Raw genomic sequence first — 15,746 nt, forward strand, 5'->3', positions numbered from 1 at the left:
TTGGTAGACGGAAACTGAAAGAAGCTCGTCGTATATTTATGTGTATATATATATATATATATATATATATATATATATATATATATATATATATATATATATATATATATATATATATATATAAGTAATACTAAGCAATAAGGGTTTAGCAACGAATTGCCTTACCACAGACCGAATTTAGAAATAGCAGTCAAAGAGTTATGCTATTTCGTCTACTAAAAAGGGAGATCTCAGTAAAAACACTGCTATTTCTAAATTCGGTCTGTGGTAAGGCAATTCGTTGCTAAACCCTTTATTGCTTAGTATTACTTAAATTTTCCTCGAATGAGGCTTTTCCATGCCGAAGACTACTTGGTGTAATTGATAATTATTCCAAATTAATTAATTTCACCCTTCATTATATATATACATACATGTGTGTGTGTTTGTGTGTCTGTGTTTGTCCCCCCCAACATCGCTTAACAACCGATGCTGGTGTGTTTACGTCTCCGTAACTTAGCGGTTCGACAAAATAAACCGATAGAATAAGTACTATGCTTACAAAGAATAAGTCCTGGGGGCGATTTGCTCGACTAAAGGCGGTGCTCCAGCGTGGCCACAGTCAAATGACTGAAACAAGTAAAAGAGTATATATATACACACACACCTTCTGCTCGACTTACGACCTATGCGACTTACGGTCATCCACATATACGACCATAATAAATAAATAATCAATTTTTGGACGTTGGAAAGCTGCGCGTACGATAACTATGGCAGCATCTGGCAACGCAAGCCGCCCTCAGACCCAGGTATCCACTGGCTGCCACCGTCTTTCATGCTGTCGCTTTCAAGCATCAGCTACGTTTGAATAAAAGTAGTGTTGAAAAATACTAATCCGACATACGACCAGATCGACTTACGATCTATCAGTCGGAACGGAACTCGGTCGTAAGTCGAGGAGTAGGTATATATATATACGACAGGTTCCTACACAGCTTCCACCTACCAAATACACTTACAAGGCATTGGTCGGCCTTGGGCTATAGTGGAAGACACTTGACTGAACTAGACACCACATGGTTGCAAGTGGAGGCACATGGACTAGTGCTTAGAGCTGCGTACTCGCGGTCGAGGGATCGCGGGTTCAAATCTCAGACCGGGCGATGTATGTGTTTATGAGCGAAGCACCTAGGCTCCACGCGGCTCCGGCAGAAGGTAATGGCGAACTTCTGCTGACTCTCTCGCCACAACTTTCTCTTACTCTTTCCTCCTGCATCTTGCTGTTCACCAGCGACGGACCGGCGTCCCGTCCAGATGGGGAATCTATACGCCAAGGAAACCAGGAAACCGGCCCTTATGAGCCAGGCACGGCTCGAGAAGGAACAAACAAACAAACAAACAAACAACATGGTTGCAAGGCGAACTTCTTAACCATACAGCTATGCTTTTGTCTACGTGCATATTTTACAATTAAACTTTCAACACCAAAAATGTAACTACCACAAAATGTATTTATAAAACATTCGTTGAGGAAAAAAAAAAAAAAAGAAGAGACGTGAAATAGAAATAAATTTAGATTTCAACACACTTGAAGATAAATTTGGAATATATCAAGTTTTGAGGGTGTATACTTTATAGTGCTGTATACTCTATAAGTCTAGCTATTATATTCTTTGGTCTCTGATAATCAAGGAGAACATCATGCTCTCATGTTCTGTCTCTTGAAGATTAGTGTCTTGCTGATTTATATCAGCAACACCCGTCAAAGGAATGTTCTCTTCGAAACGCTTCCGCTTTCAGAATACGGTTTATTTAGAAAGATATATAGTTAAAACCCTAAATATATCAAATATAGAAATAGAATATTTGCATAATGAAAATTCAATGAATAGAATACAAACAACAACAAAGATGAAAAATATAAAAAAAAGCATTGAATCTATGAACACCCAGACCATTAATTCCTGAAGAAATACCTGGCACAAGCAAAATAAGCAAGTGGAATTAATAAAATCTAAATGTATCATACCTGCAAAAAATATGTAGCAAAAACGAAATGTGAATTTGAGGAAGATGATAATCTATGGGAAGAGGTAGTTCTTCTTTTACTTCTTTCAGTCATGTGACTCCGGCCATGCTGGAGCACCGCCTTAAAGAGTTTTTAGTCGAAGAAATGAACCGCAAGACTTATTCTTTGTAAGGACTTATTCTATCGATGTCTTTTGCCGAACCACCACATCCGTTGTTGTCAAGCGATGGCGGCGAACACCAACACAGACACAAACACACACAGACACAAACACACACACACACACACACACACACACACACACACACACACACACACACACACACACATACACACACACACACATACATACATACATAAATAAAAACATATATATATATATATATATATACGAAGAGCTTCTTTCAGTTTCCGTTTACCAAATCCACCCACAAGGCTTTGGTCGGCTCGAGGCTATAGTAGAAGACATTTGCCCAAGGTGCCATGTAGTGGGACTGAACCCAGAACCATATGGTTGGAAAGGAAGCTTCTTACCACTGATCTACACCTGCGCCTTTAAGTTATTAAAATTAATGGAAAATCTTCCTATGGACCAAGGAAGATTTCTACTTGGCCACGAATTCCCTATAAACTGGACAAAAGGTGCTGATCAAAAAGAAAAAGAAAGAAGAAGCAAAAGTAAAAAAGAAACAAAAATAGCGTTTTTTAAACAAAATCCCAAAGTTTCCAATGGAAAACTATCCAAAACATAGTAATGTAGATGAAAATAGAATAACTCAAGACTGTCTGCTATCTTTTACTTGTTTCAGTCATTGGATTGCAGCCATGGTGGGGCACCGACTTGAAGGGTTTAGTCGAACAAATCGACTCCAGTACTTAAAGCCTGGTACTTATTCTAGTAGCCTTTTTTGCCGAACTGCTAAGTTACAGCGTAATCAAACCAACAGTTTTCAAACGGTGGTGGGTGACAGACACAGACAGACAGACAGATACACACACACACGCACACGCGCGCACACACACACACACACACACACACACACACACACACACACAGACACACCACACACACACACACACACACACACACACACACACACACACACACAAATGGTCTCAAATCTACATTGATGTCATTTCAAGCACGTGTTGTGATACTGAAACAACAGTAGAGGGAAAAAAAACTCGTAACTATCTTGTCCAAGTCTGTGAACATGAAACTAAGAACATAACTAGGATGGTTCATGAACTTGAGGAAAGGTACGAAGTAAAAGCTAATACAGCTCTCTCCTTACGGAGCATTGGTAAAATCTATTTATCAGAACAACTGAATAAATAAAAGAAAATGTACCAGTTTGCTGAGAAGATAGTACATAAGTACCTGATACGAAAAACACAAACCATAGAAGGAACTGATCATGTCAAAAGCTTGGCATGGAGTACCGACAAGTTTATGCCATCCCACTTCGTAGTCTACATCCATGGAATCCAAGAACGAGAGATCGTCACTAAGTACTTACAGCATAAAAAGCAGAAAACTTTGACAGACAACAAATGTAGGCCGTGCTAGACCAAGACTGAAGACATCAACCACATGATTGCTAACTATGAGAGAATGTCTTCAAGATATCTTCCCATGTGGCATGCAACAGGATACATAGCAACACGTCTGGAGCAAAGTTTGGCTGAACTTGGGACCTTGTGGAGAGAACGCAAATTCTTAATTCAACGCTACAAATGATCGCGATGTATGGGACTAAAAGAATCTGTAAGAGCTTAAGATTTAAAGGATGGTGGTTAAAACAAGATGCTTTCCTTCACAACATTGCTATCAAGTAGGTTGCCGATCAAAATTTACTCTAAATTAAAAAGATAAAGATAACATACATACATACATACATACATACATACATACACACACACACACACACCACACACACACACACACACACACACACACACACACACGCACACATTCATGCATTTGTATACAGATACATGCGCACACACGCACACATACACGCATCGAAATTAATGTTTGTTTTTATGTCGAGTTTAATTTAAAAGCAATTTAATATTAATCTGAAAGATTACTCTATACTTTGCAGTAGTGTGTGTATGTCTCTTCTATTTTTTTAATCATTATAAATCTCCCACTGAGGAGGGAGCCGGTTTCCAACAAAGATACAAGGCTCCATCTTTAGGATATAGTTAACACAGACACATTCACATTTGGAACTTGAGAAAAAGTCTTGCATATTTTTACTGTTTCACTCACAGATTGCACTTGTACGAATTAGCCAATCGATTTCTCTTTCTGAAAATCCCAGTTGATTCAGATTCTCCTTTAAGCATTTACTAACAAAACCTAGTGCTCCAATTATTATTGGTATGAATATGAATTCATAGTCTGGATATAGAAGCTGAAGATTTCGAAGCAGTTGTCCATAGATATCCTCTTTTTCTTTGAGTTTCAAAGAGATATTTATATCTGCAGGACAGCTGACCTCTATGATGGTACATGCCTTTGCCCCTCCGTCCTAAACAATATACGGCCTGTTATGCTTACATTTGACAGAAGCTTTGATGGGAATATCCTACCAGTATTCCTTGAGTTGGTGTTTATGAAGGATTTTCTAAAGTTTATTTCAGGACAGTCTTTTTTTGCGGATGGCATTGTAAATTGTTTCAGCAACAACAATGCGCGCATAGGGAGGTAGTACCGTGACGACATTTTAGGACAGCTGCTAATTACATGCGTGATCTCTTCTACAGAAACATGACATAGCCTACACATGCGGTTGCACCTTGGGATTACAAGACTGTCGCTGTCTCTCTTGTTCACCAGGTACTTTGTGGTAATCTCTTGTTCCCGAATTGCAAATGCATAGCCTTCAAAGTGTGATGTGATGTAGTGATCTTGTGTCCAAAAGAGGCTGCACTTTGTGTCAATTCTACTGTTTTCTTCAAGCTTTCGGCAACATACCCATGTATAGTCTTTTCTTTTTGTATGCCGAGTGCTTTCCAGCAAGGTCTTCTCTGAGTTAAGAGAGCCCCCCTCTGTCTGTCTGTCTGTCTGTCTCTCTCTCTCTCTCTCTCTGTCTCTTTCTCTCTCTCTCTCTCTCTCTCTCTCTCTCTCTCTCTCTCTCTCTCAACTCGAGTTTCAGTTTCAATAATTTGTTATCGAAGAACGAAAGAATAAAAAAAAAGTAATAAAAAATAAAGGTTTATAGGAAAATGGCCTACTGAAACTAAAACTCGAGTTGTGATAAGGACTATCAATTTAAGTTTTATTGAAGAAAAGCCGCCATGTGTTGTGCACACTTTATTCATCCGACATAAATCAACACACACACACACACACACACACACACACACACACGTCTATATAAGTATGTATGCATGTGTGTTTTTGTATGCAGCTTTGTGTTAGCATGTCTCACACTTCTTGACAACCGGAATGTTTTGAGGAATTTCAACCGTGTTTCGTGGTCTGCTACCTCAACAGCTCCTTTATAGGATCCAGTTAGCTCAAGACATCATCAGGAGGAACCACGTCCGGTTTCGGCCCCTACTCCTCTACCGTTTTGACGTGCCCCCCCACACACACACTTTCGGAGGTGTCTTCAGCTCTGGTGTTGGGTGCATGTCTTCTTTCTTCTTCTTTCTTCTGTTCCCTGGCCTCTTCGATGTAGCGTCAACGAATGTAGCGGCGACTGACTGTCTTGTCAAATTTTTTCCTCAGACTTAGAAACAAATGTATAACAGTCAATTTCTTGGACTAAATCTTCCAAGGGAGTACCACAGTATAGTCACAGTCCAATGATTGAAAGGAGTAATGAGTAATATTAGTCGTAGAGGATTTTTTTCTCAAACCCTTATCACCAACTTCATACAGAAAACTTGAAGAAGGCATTCCTACAGATGTGTACCTCCATCGATTTTGCTTCCTCATTACTTCCAGAAAAATGGATGTTTTTTAATGAAATTTTCTACGAATACGCTTAGGATGGTGTAGATTCTGATTACATCGGAATTTATTGTGGAAAAAATTTTCTGTGGGTGGGAATAGGAGTTTCAGATAATTCACACAGGTTGGCTTTCTTGCCCCTTAACTTTCAGAAAAATAGGCATTTTTTCATGAAATTTTCTACAAATACTTTTCAGATTGTGTAGATTAGAATTACATCGGAATTTGATGTGAAACGTAAAATAGTGAACACACACACATACATACTGACACGCATCACAATTTTTTTTCGAAATTTCAAGTTTCATTTTGTATGACTTGTATTACTATGTATGTGTACGAGTCCACAATTTTTTTCATATTAAATTCCGATATAATCGTAATCAACCCAATCTGAAAGGTATTTATAGAAAACTTCAATAAAAATTACCCATTTTTCTGAAAGTAATGAGTAAAAAAGTTGTCACATCAGAAAGTTGTCACATGTGAAAGTTGTCTCATGTAAAATTCCTCGCCCCAACCTCGGAAAACTTTTTTCACTACATATTCCGATATAATGAGAATCTACACTATCTGAAGTATACTTGTAGAAAATTTCATTTACAAATATCCATTTTTCTGAAAGTGTACATTTGTAGGAATTCTCTTGAAGAAAATGCTGAGAGCTTCGTTAGGACGATAATAATTTGGCCTCTTCTCCGTCATTTATTTACAACCTCAGAAATGATCTTATAAGCTACAAGACAAAGTCAAAGAGTGGGATGATTTCACAAAAAAACATTGTAATAACATCTAGATTATATTTAAAACGTAGCACCATCTGATTCGCAACAGGAAGTCGTACAAGAATTGTTTTTACCAGCTTCATCTCAGAGGCGCATAGCTTTACGAATATCCGTGTCTGTAAAAACGCAATAATATAGCTAGAATTGGAAGTACCCAATTACAGGACTGTTTCAAACATGAACGTGGATTAGCAGCTGTTCTTTAAGAGGGGACACGAATTATAGGATGGAACATTCCTCAAGAGAACGTATCAATTACAAATTTAAAGTTCAAATTTGCAAAGCCACAAAACGAGCTCAAAGAATTCTTGGATTTGTCAATTTTTCAGTTTACTGAAATCTTATATCGCTTACTTGTTTCAGTTACTAGACTGCAGCCATACTGAGGTTCCGTTTTAACGAATCTGGTCGAGCAAATTAACCGCTGTGCTTGTTATTATTTTTATCCTGGTACTTATTCTATCGGTCTTTTCTGCCGAACCGCAGAGTTACGAGGGGATAAACGAACCGACACTAGTTGTCCAGCAATATATATATATATATATATATATATATATATATATATATATATATATATATATATATATATATATATGTAAAACCGCTGTCAGAGAAAAACCATTGCTGTGGGAAAAGTTCTGTTGCAGTGTTAATTTAAATTTCGCTATGGCGGATCGAATCCACTTCATGCATGCAAGGTTCACTACATATACATATATATACATATATATATACATATATGTAGTGAACCTTGCATGCATGAAGTGGATTCGATCCGCCATAGCGAAATTTAAATTAACACTGCAACAGAACTTTTCCCACAACAATGGTTTTTCTTTGACAGCGGTTTTACATTTTCCAGATGCATTTAGCTAGGCCGAAATAATGTTTTCACTACTTGACCCTTTCTAACCTCTTCTACTTCACCAAAAGCTATTTCTCTGAACCAAAATACAAGGTTGTATCAAAAGGTCGCTGGACTAATTCTGAAGCGCACCTATAGATGGCATCACACAGTTGTGTGCGCAAGGAGAGCTGGCAGTGACCTCCATGAAGCAGTTTGCCGAATGAAATCGCTGTGTTTACTTTGCAAGTTGTGAAATTTCTGATTTTGTGACCACGTGTATGCTGTAGTCTGCAATTTCGTCATGGACAGGAAGTTAGAACACAGAGCCAACGTAGAATCTTGCATTGAACTTGGGAAGTCTTCTACAAAGACATTGAGCATGCTTCGGCAAGCTTATGGCAACAGGGCAATGAGTCTTATAAAATGTTTCAAATGGCACAGATGCTTCAAAAGCGGAAGAATGTCTCTGGGAGACGATGTGCGATCTGGAAGAGCTGCCACGAGCGTCATCCCCGGAAATGTGAAGAAAATTCATCAGCTTGTAAATGAGGATCATTAAAGGACAATCAGCGACATTGCTGATATTGTAGGTCTTTCATATTGGTCCGTGTAAGCAATCCTATCGTCTGAATTGAACACGAAGCGTGTCTCTGCCAAGTTTGTCCCTTGCCTGCTGACCTCTGAGCAGAAAGAACATTGCGCCGAAGTCTGTCAAGATCTCCATCTGTGTGTCGCTGACGACCATCCTTCATGTTGAAGACCGTCAACGGTGACGAGAGTTGGGTTTATGGGTACGACCCTGATACAAAGCAGTAGTCATCACAATGGAAGTGCCCTTCATCTTCATGACTGGAGAAGGCACAACAAAACCTTAGTTCAATCAAGAGCATGCTCATCGTGCTTTTCGACATCCGCATTATTGTGCATCGAGAATTCGTCTCCCAGAGCCAGATTGTCAATTGAGAGTTCTGCGACATTTTAAAGCGTTTGAGAGAGGACATCAGCCAAAAGCAACCAGATCTGTGGAGCTCGAAGAATTGGATTCTTCACAATGACAACGCACCCTGTCACCCACCTCTTCGCACTCGTGAGTTTCTTGCCAAAAACAACATGCTATTGCTTCCGCACCCGTCCTATTCACTAGATTTAGTACCTGCAGACTTCCATCTCTTCCCAAAGATAAAACGGCAGCTCAAAGGTTGCCGATTTAACACCGTTTTAACACCATTGTCGAGATCCAGAGCAAATTGCAGAAGGTCCTCAACTCGCTAACAGAAAACGACTTTCAGGCCGGTTTCCAAAAGTAGCAGGAACACTGGGACCGGTGTATTGCTGTGCATCGTGACTGTTTCGAAGGAGACGATATAAAAACTTAGATAAATAAGTTATTTTTTTATTAAACATAACTAGTCTGGAACCTTTTGACAACAATTCGTATTACAACTGAAAATGGTACGCATTTCTATATTCTACATTCAGCATAAATGCAATACACGTCAATATACAAAGGATTTAAGGCGGCGAGCTGTCAGAAACGTTAGCACACCGAGCGAAATGCCTAGCAGTATTTCGTCTGATTTTACGTTCTGAGTTCAAATTCTGTCGAGGTCGACTATGCCTTCCATTCTTTCGGGATCGATAGATTAAGTACCAGTTGCGTACTGGGGTCAATCTAATCGACTGGACCCCTCCCCCAAAATTTCGGACCTTGTGCCTTGAGTAGAAAATAATATACAAAGGATTTACTTTTTTAAAATTATAAATGAGGTGATATTTATATATTGTAAGAATATGTGATCATTGTAAATCCATATACCGTTATTGTTTTCATATAAATATCTTTGTATTTATAAATGCCTTCTTTGAAATTTCTAATGTCTGAATATATTCTTTCCGGAAAATAGCACCGAATATATGATCTTCATGCCAAAAGTTTTCCGATGCGATGAAAATGAATCGGTCCTGCTGCAAATCTTCGACTATTATAACTTATGTGTGCGAATAGAGTTACTTGATGTTAACACCGAGCAAGTACTGAAGAAATATGTGAAAGTATTTGAGGGTAAGTACATTTTATGTTTTTCTTGTTTGAGTCATTAGACTGCGACCAGCCATGCTGGGGCACTGCTTTGAATTTTTAGTCGAATGTATCGACCCCAGTACTTTTATATTTTTTAGCTACGGGAATATGAACACACCAACACCAATTGTCAAGAGGTGGAGGGGGGCACACACACACATACACACACACACACACACACACACACACACACACACACATGTATATACGACAGGATTCTTTCATTTTCCGTCTGCCAAATCCACTTACAAGGCTTTAGTCAACCTTGGGCTAGAGTGCAAGACACTTGCCCAATGTAGCACCCAGTGAGACTGGATTCAGATCTATGTGATTGGGAAGCAAGCTTCTTACCACACGGCCACGCGTGCACCTAAACAGCCACGCCCATGCCTGTGTGTATAACTTTCATGATCATCATCTGGTCAGGGGACTTGCCCTGATAAGCCTCGTTGGTCATTCGATCGCTGTATGTCTGATGTGCACATGTCACAGCTTCAAATGATAGCAGTAGTTCATTAACTGAACTGGTTGATCCTAGCCTTTGACAGTCTATTGACGGTTCATCTACTTAGCATCTAGTGATATTCGCCATTGACTTAATAAGTTTATCTGCAGAAATAGTTCACATCCACCGCGCTACATCCTATGATTTCAACATAACCATGGCTTGGGTGGTTACCGGATACTTGACCTTGTCAGGCAGCCACCCGTGATTTAACCCGGGTCTGTTTATTCCACATTTAGAACTAACTTCTAATTAATCAGTTGCTGGGACCACGACAGCTATGGGTTAATTATATGTAATTTTAAATTAAATTTAAGGGAACCCAGTAACCCCATTTACAAATGCTTCCAGTTCCAACTGGTCTTATTCTTATACATTGTATATTTTCTAGTTGTTATAAATATTTTCTTATTTTTCATTGTCTGAAGTTTTAAACTCTTTAAGTGTCGTATTTATGTACTTTTTAGAAAACCAAGTTTTATTCAACATCAGTGTTGAAGGAAATGAATGTCTGAATGATGAAGTGATTTTGAATATTAATGGATATAAACCACTACGTGTCATTGAAGGAACTCAGTTGTGTAGTAACATGATTGATGATTCAATTAATATAAAACAAATACTTCCTGTAAAGAGAACATTTGGGTACATTTTCATTCAGACTAATTTGCCCATTTATCGACGAAACGAAAATGGTGAGTAATTACTTTATATTTTATTAAAAATTCAATAAAATAAGTTTAATATTATAATTGATTCAGTTTAAGAGTTTTAATATTTATTGATTTCTAAGGTGGCGAGCTGACAGAAACTTTAGCACACCGAGTGAAATGCTTAGCAGTATTTCGTCTGTCTTTATGCTCTGAGCTTAAATTCTGCCGAGGTCGACTTTGCCTTACATCCTCTCTGGGTCGATAAAATAAGTACCAGGTGAACACTGGAATTGATTTAATCAACTTAGCCCATCCCCAAAACCGCTGGCCTTGTGCTAAAATTGGAAATCAATATTTATTGATTTCGAGTTTTTTCATGGTGCCTTAAATTTATGAGGAGGTGGGTAATTTGTAATGTATAATCAACTACACCGCTACTCACATGACCATTATCCTTCGAACTATTTAAAGAATTCTTTCTACTGTAGGTACAAGGCATGAAATTTTCGAGGAGGTGGGTGAGTTGATTAAATTGACTGGTACTTATTTTATCGACCCCGAAAGAATGAAAGGCAAACTCAGTTTCGGCAGAATTTGAACTCGGAACGTAAAGCCGAAAGAAATGTTACAAAATATTTTGTTCGATATGCTAACACATCTTTTCTACTCGAGGTACAAGGCCCGAAATTTTGGGACAAGGGGCCAGTCGATTATATCGATCACAGTATGCAACTGGTGCTTAATTAATCGCTCCTGAAAGGACAAAGAGCAAAGTCGACCTTGGTGGGGTCTGAACTCAGAACGTAAAGACAGACGAGATACTGCTAAACATTTCGCCCGGTGTGCTAACGTTTCTGCCAGTTTGATTATGTTGAAATCAGGGTTAATCTAACTGATAAAGATTTCAAATAAAGATTGTGTAATGCTGGCTGTTTTACAGAGTTTCCACTATCATTCTTTGTTTATAAAGTGATTTTTACTCCACCACAGTGGCTTCATTCTCATAGAATATGTATTCAACGAGACATTCCTGAGGTTTCACTTTTTATCAAAGTATTTTATTGTTTTTCTATTCTGGTTTTCCCTCTTTATAAAGCTTTCATAAAGTACTCATTATGTTAATAAAGGCAAGTCATTTTAATTCACCCAATTCTTAGGCAGGATTTTGTCAGACTATCTTCGGAGTGCTGTCATTTCTTCAAGACTCTTTTGATATAATATTGTCTACATATGTTTCATATTTTCTCAGGCAAATATGTTCCTTTAAGCAAAACAGGCTGCAGATATTTTTGTGTTTTTTAATACATGCAAGTGGATGCAGGTCCAAAGTAGTGTGTAGTTTTTCAAGAATGTATGTTTTTGATGGCATTTTAATTATTCCAAGTTATTTCATTTGTGAAGGGTGTTTTGCTCCATGTTGATGATTTGATAATTCCCTTTTGTCACTACAACAATAAATTTACATGTGAAACTTTAGAAAAATCTTGTAGAATATACTGTGTTGCTTACAGAATTTAATTAGAACATATTTTTGTATAAGCCACTACTTATTTTTTCAAGGTTCCAACTCAAAACCACAAAACGAATTCATACAAAAATGTACTAATAAACCGTAGTTATTTTAGCTTCCCATTGCCTTTTGAAAACGTTTCATCCATCAGACTTGATTTCTGCAATGTTACAAGTTTCTGTGTCTACATTCTAGATTATTATATTAAACATGTTCTATTTATTCTTGATTGAAATATTGAGTGTAATGTTCTACCAATGTTCCTTGTTAATTGTTATTATTCATGGTTTGCACTAATGTTTTGCATTCAGAATCAATCTCCTTGGAAGTGCGTCACAACCAGATTCTTTAGATATCAAAAACTTTTTTGAACAATTCTTGCTGTTCCCAACAGAGCAGATTTCTGAAATAATACAACTCTTGTAGCTACACCAATGTAAATAAGTTAACTGGCAAGTCTGTTGGTGATGGTACCAAGGGTACCTATAACATTATTATTATTATTATTATTATTATTATTATTATTATTATTATTGAGTGAGTGAGCAGTGCATGCCATCAAAGTGACACTGGGGTAAAATATACGAATCCTAGTATACCCATCATGACTACACCAGGCACATGCATCACAACCATGTGTGCGCGATATGGTGATTTCATATCAAGATAAACAGCACATGACCTAGCAGGTGGGGCCTAGTTAGAATTTTCTTCTGGTCAAGTAGCCCATCCTGCTCAAAAGGTTCTTGAATAAGGATTGTTTAAGGATGTTGAACGAACCACCCATGTTTCCAAAGGTGAATTATCCAAACCTTCAAGAATTCCTTTCAACTCACGTCTATGATGCTCCCCCACTACTTCTGCTCGTGATCAGAGATGCACATATTGTCAGCCACTAAGGGACATGGTCAACTGGTTAAGATCAAACAACTGACAAGCAAATCTGTGGTACTTAGCAGAATATTTGCTGTAGCCCATCTTTTATTCCAAGACTAAACAATGTACATGATAACACTTCCAATCAGTTAAGATGAGAAGCCATGAGAGCCACTGTCTGATACTGCATCCGGGCTTTTATTATTATTATTATTATTATTATTATTATTATTATTATTATTATATTATTATTATTATTAGTAGTAGTAGTAGTAGTAGTAGTAGTATTTTTTGTTGTTGATATTATTATTATTATTAGTATTAGTATTTTGTTGTTGTTGATATTATTATTATGGGCACATGGTCTTGTGCTTTCAATTCTTAGACCGGGTAGTGCGTTGTGTTCTTGAGCGAAACACTTCATCTTACGCTGCTCTGCGGTCATGTCGGCACCTGACGCATGGCACACAGTGCACCTATTCAGGAAACGTCGATTTGATGGAGGGAGTGAGCTAATGTGCAACACGAACATTTGATTACTCTAAATAAATCATTTGTGCATGTCGTTCGGTGAAAGCTGAACACTCCTATGTTGTCTCCGACAGGAGAGGCCATCATCATTATTATAAGTAGTAATACTATCTATTACGCTAGTGCATGCTAATTTAGTAAGTAAATATTTTATCTTGAGGTTTTGTGACAAGTCTCTTCAAATCCCAATAATTATTCTTAGAATTCTTGCAGAACACAAGATGATATTTTTCTGCAGGTCGACAATGCAAGTTTCTGTTCTAATTTCTTTCAGTCTTTTAGGTAGCATTTTGGGTGTTGTGCCAAGTGCACTTGTTACTACAAGAATAATTGTTGGCTACTGTTTCCTCAGTTCTCTGATTAGATCCTGGAATTTCTCAATGTTTTCCATTTCTTTGATATCAACTCTGCTATCATAAAGAATTGCAAAATCCATGATCTTCCTCTATAATCTATAGTCTTACCCGGTCTTCTTGCCTCAATAGTATGCTTTTGTTCTTTTACTTGTTTCAGTTATTTGACTGTGGCCATGCTGGAGCACCACCTTTAGTCGAATCAAATCGACCCCAGGACTTATTCTTTATAAGCCTAGTACTTATTCTATCGGTCTCTTTTGCCGAACTGCTAAGTTACAGGGACCTGAACACACCAGCATCGGTTGTCAAGCGATGTTGGGGGGACAAACACAGATACACAACACACACACGCATATATATATATATATATATATATATATATATATATATATATATATACGATGGGCTTCTTTCAGTTTCCATCTACCAAATCCACTCACAAGGCTTTGGTCGGCCCGAAGTTTAAAAGTTGTTCTTCTCCATAATGGTAATTTGAAGCCCTCCATTCCTATTACACACTCCGTTCATCTTCATGAATCATTTGAAAATATGGAAATATTTGCATATATCTATCGAAAAACTGATACGTGTTGCATACAAATGGAGTGAAGTTTTGAAATCAGCATAGAAAATTAGTCTAAAAAAGTAGGTTTGTGTATAATACATTTAATTTTGTCTACTACTACTACTACTACTACTACTACTACTACTACTACTACTACTACTACCACCACAACCAGCACCACCAGCACCAGCACCACCACCACTACCGCCACCTCTTCTTCCTCCTCCTTCTCCTCCTTGAAGGCAGCGTGTTGGCAGTACCATTAGCGCGCTTAGCAGTATTACTTAACATTTTCATTTTTCGTATTAAAAAATGTTAATGTGTCAGTGACATTTTATGACTGTAACTGATTCAGTTAATAGAGAAAGAGAAGTTAAACTTCCTTGTTGATGTTGATCCTAAGAACGTACTCTCTATTTATACATATTTACAAAAGCCAATGTGAGAGTTTCTCTCGTGGTAATGGTAACTACCGCAGTATAGTTTGTTCTAACAGAGCATCCATGTTCAAGTGGGGATAACTATTATGTCTCGGTATTAATACTACCTTTGTCGTTGGTGTATATTTTAACAAGCTCACTGGCTAACCATGGCACCCGTTCCTGTTCTGACACGGTTATTTTATATATCGCTGGCTGGGAGATAAGTCGCTGCTATCTGTAGCGGTCGGGCATCCATCATTGATAAACCCAAGGGAGGTCAGATTCACGTGATCTGGTGATATCGGCGCTGAGGTGATGGAGATTTATCTCACCTCTAGCGATTTAAACAAAAGTGCATTTTGCACTAAAAGTCAATACAAGAGTTTCTCTCATGGTATTTGCCGCAGTATAGTTTGTTCTAACATCCACATTTAAGTGGGGGATAAATATCAACTATTTATTAGTTTGCCGATTGCTGTTCAGTTACCGTAAATCCTCGAGTATAGTCCGCACTTGAGTATAATACGCAGGGGATTTTTAGGAGGCTGTACCTCTGAAAAACCTAAACCTTGTGTATAATACGCACCCCTTCTCTAACTTGAGTCAAGGAGGTCTATATAACATCCTTGGTTTGT

General features: G+C 38.0%; 1 protein-coding gene across 2 annotated transcripts in view; it reads left to right on the forward strand.

Moving 5' to 3' along the window:
* Positions 1-15,746, forward strand: part of LOC115232626 (CD109 antigen-like) — a 189,139-nt gene that overhangs the window by 39,089 nt on the left and 134,304 nt on the right. For both annotated transcript variants that reach the window (XM_029802619.2, XM_036513187.1), the window contains exons 2-3: positions 9,518-9,675; positions 10,666-10,893. In XM_029802619.2, the coding sequence (XP_029658479.2) occupies positions 9,518-9,675; positions 10,666-10,893 (386 nt within the window). The remainder of the gene's footprint in view (positions 1-9,517; positions 9,676-10,665; positions 10,894-15,746) is intronic.

The sequence above is a fragment of the Octopus sinensis genome, linkage group LG2 (genome assembly GCF_006345805.1).
Source record: "Octopus sinensis linkage group LG2, ASM634580v1, whole genome shotgun sequence".
NCBI lineage: Eukaryota > Metazoa > Mollusca > Cephalopoda > Octopoda > Octopodidae > Octopus > Octopus sinensis.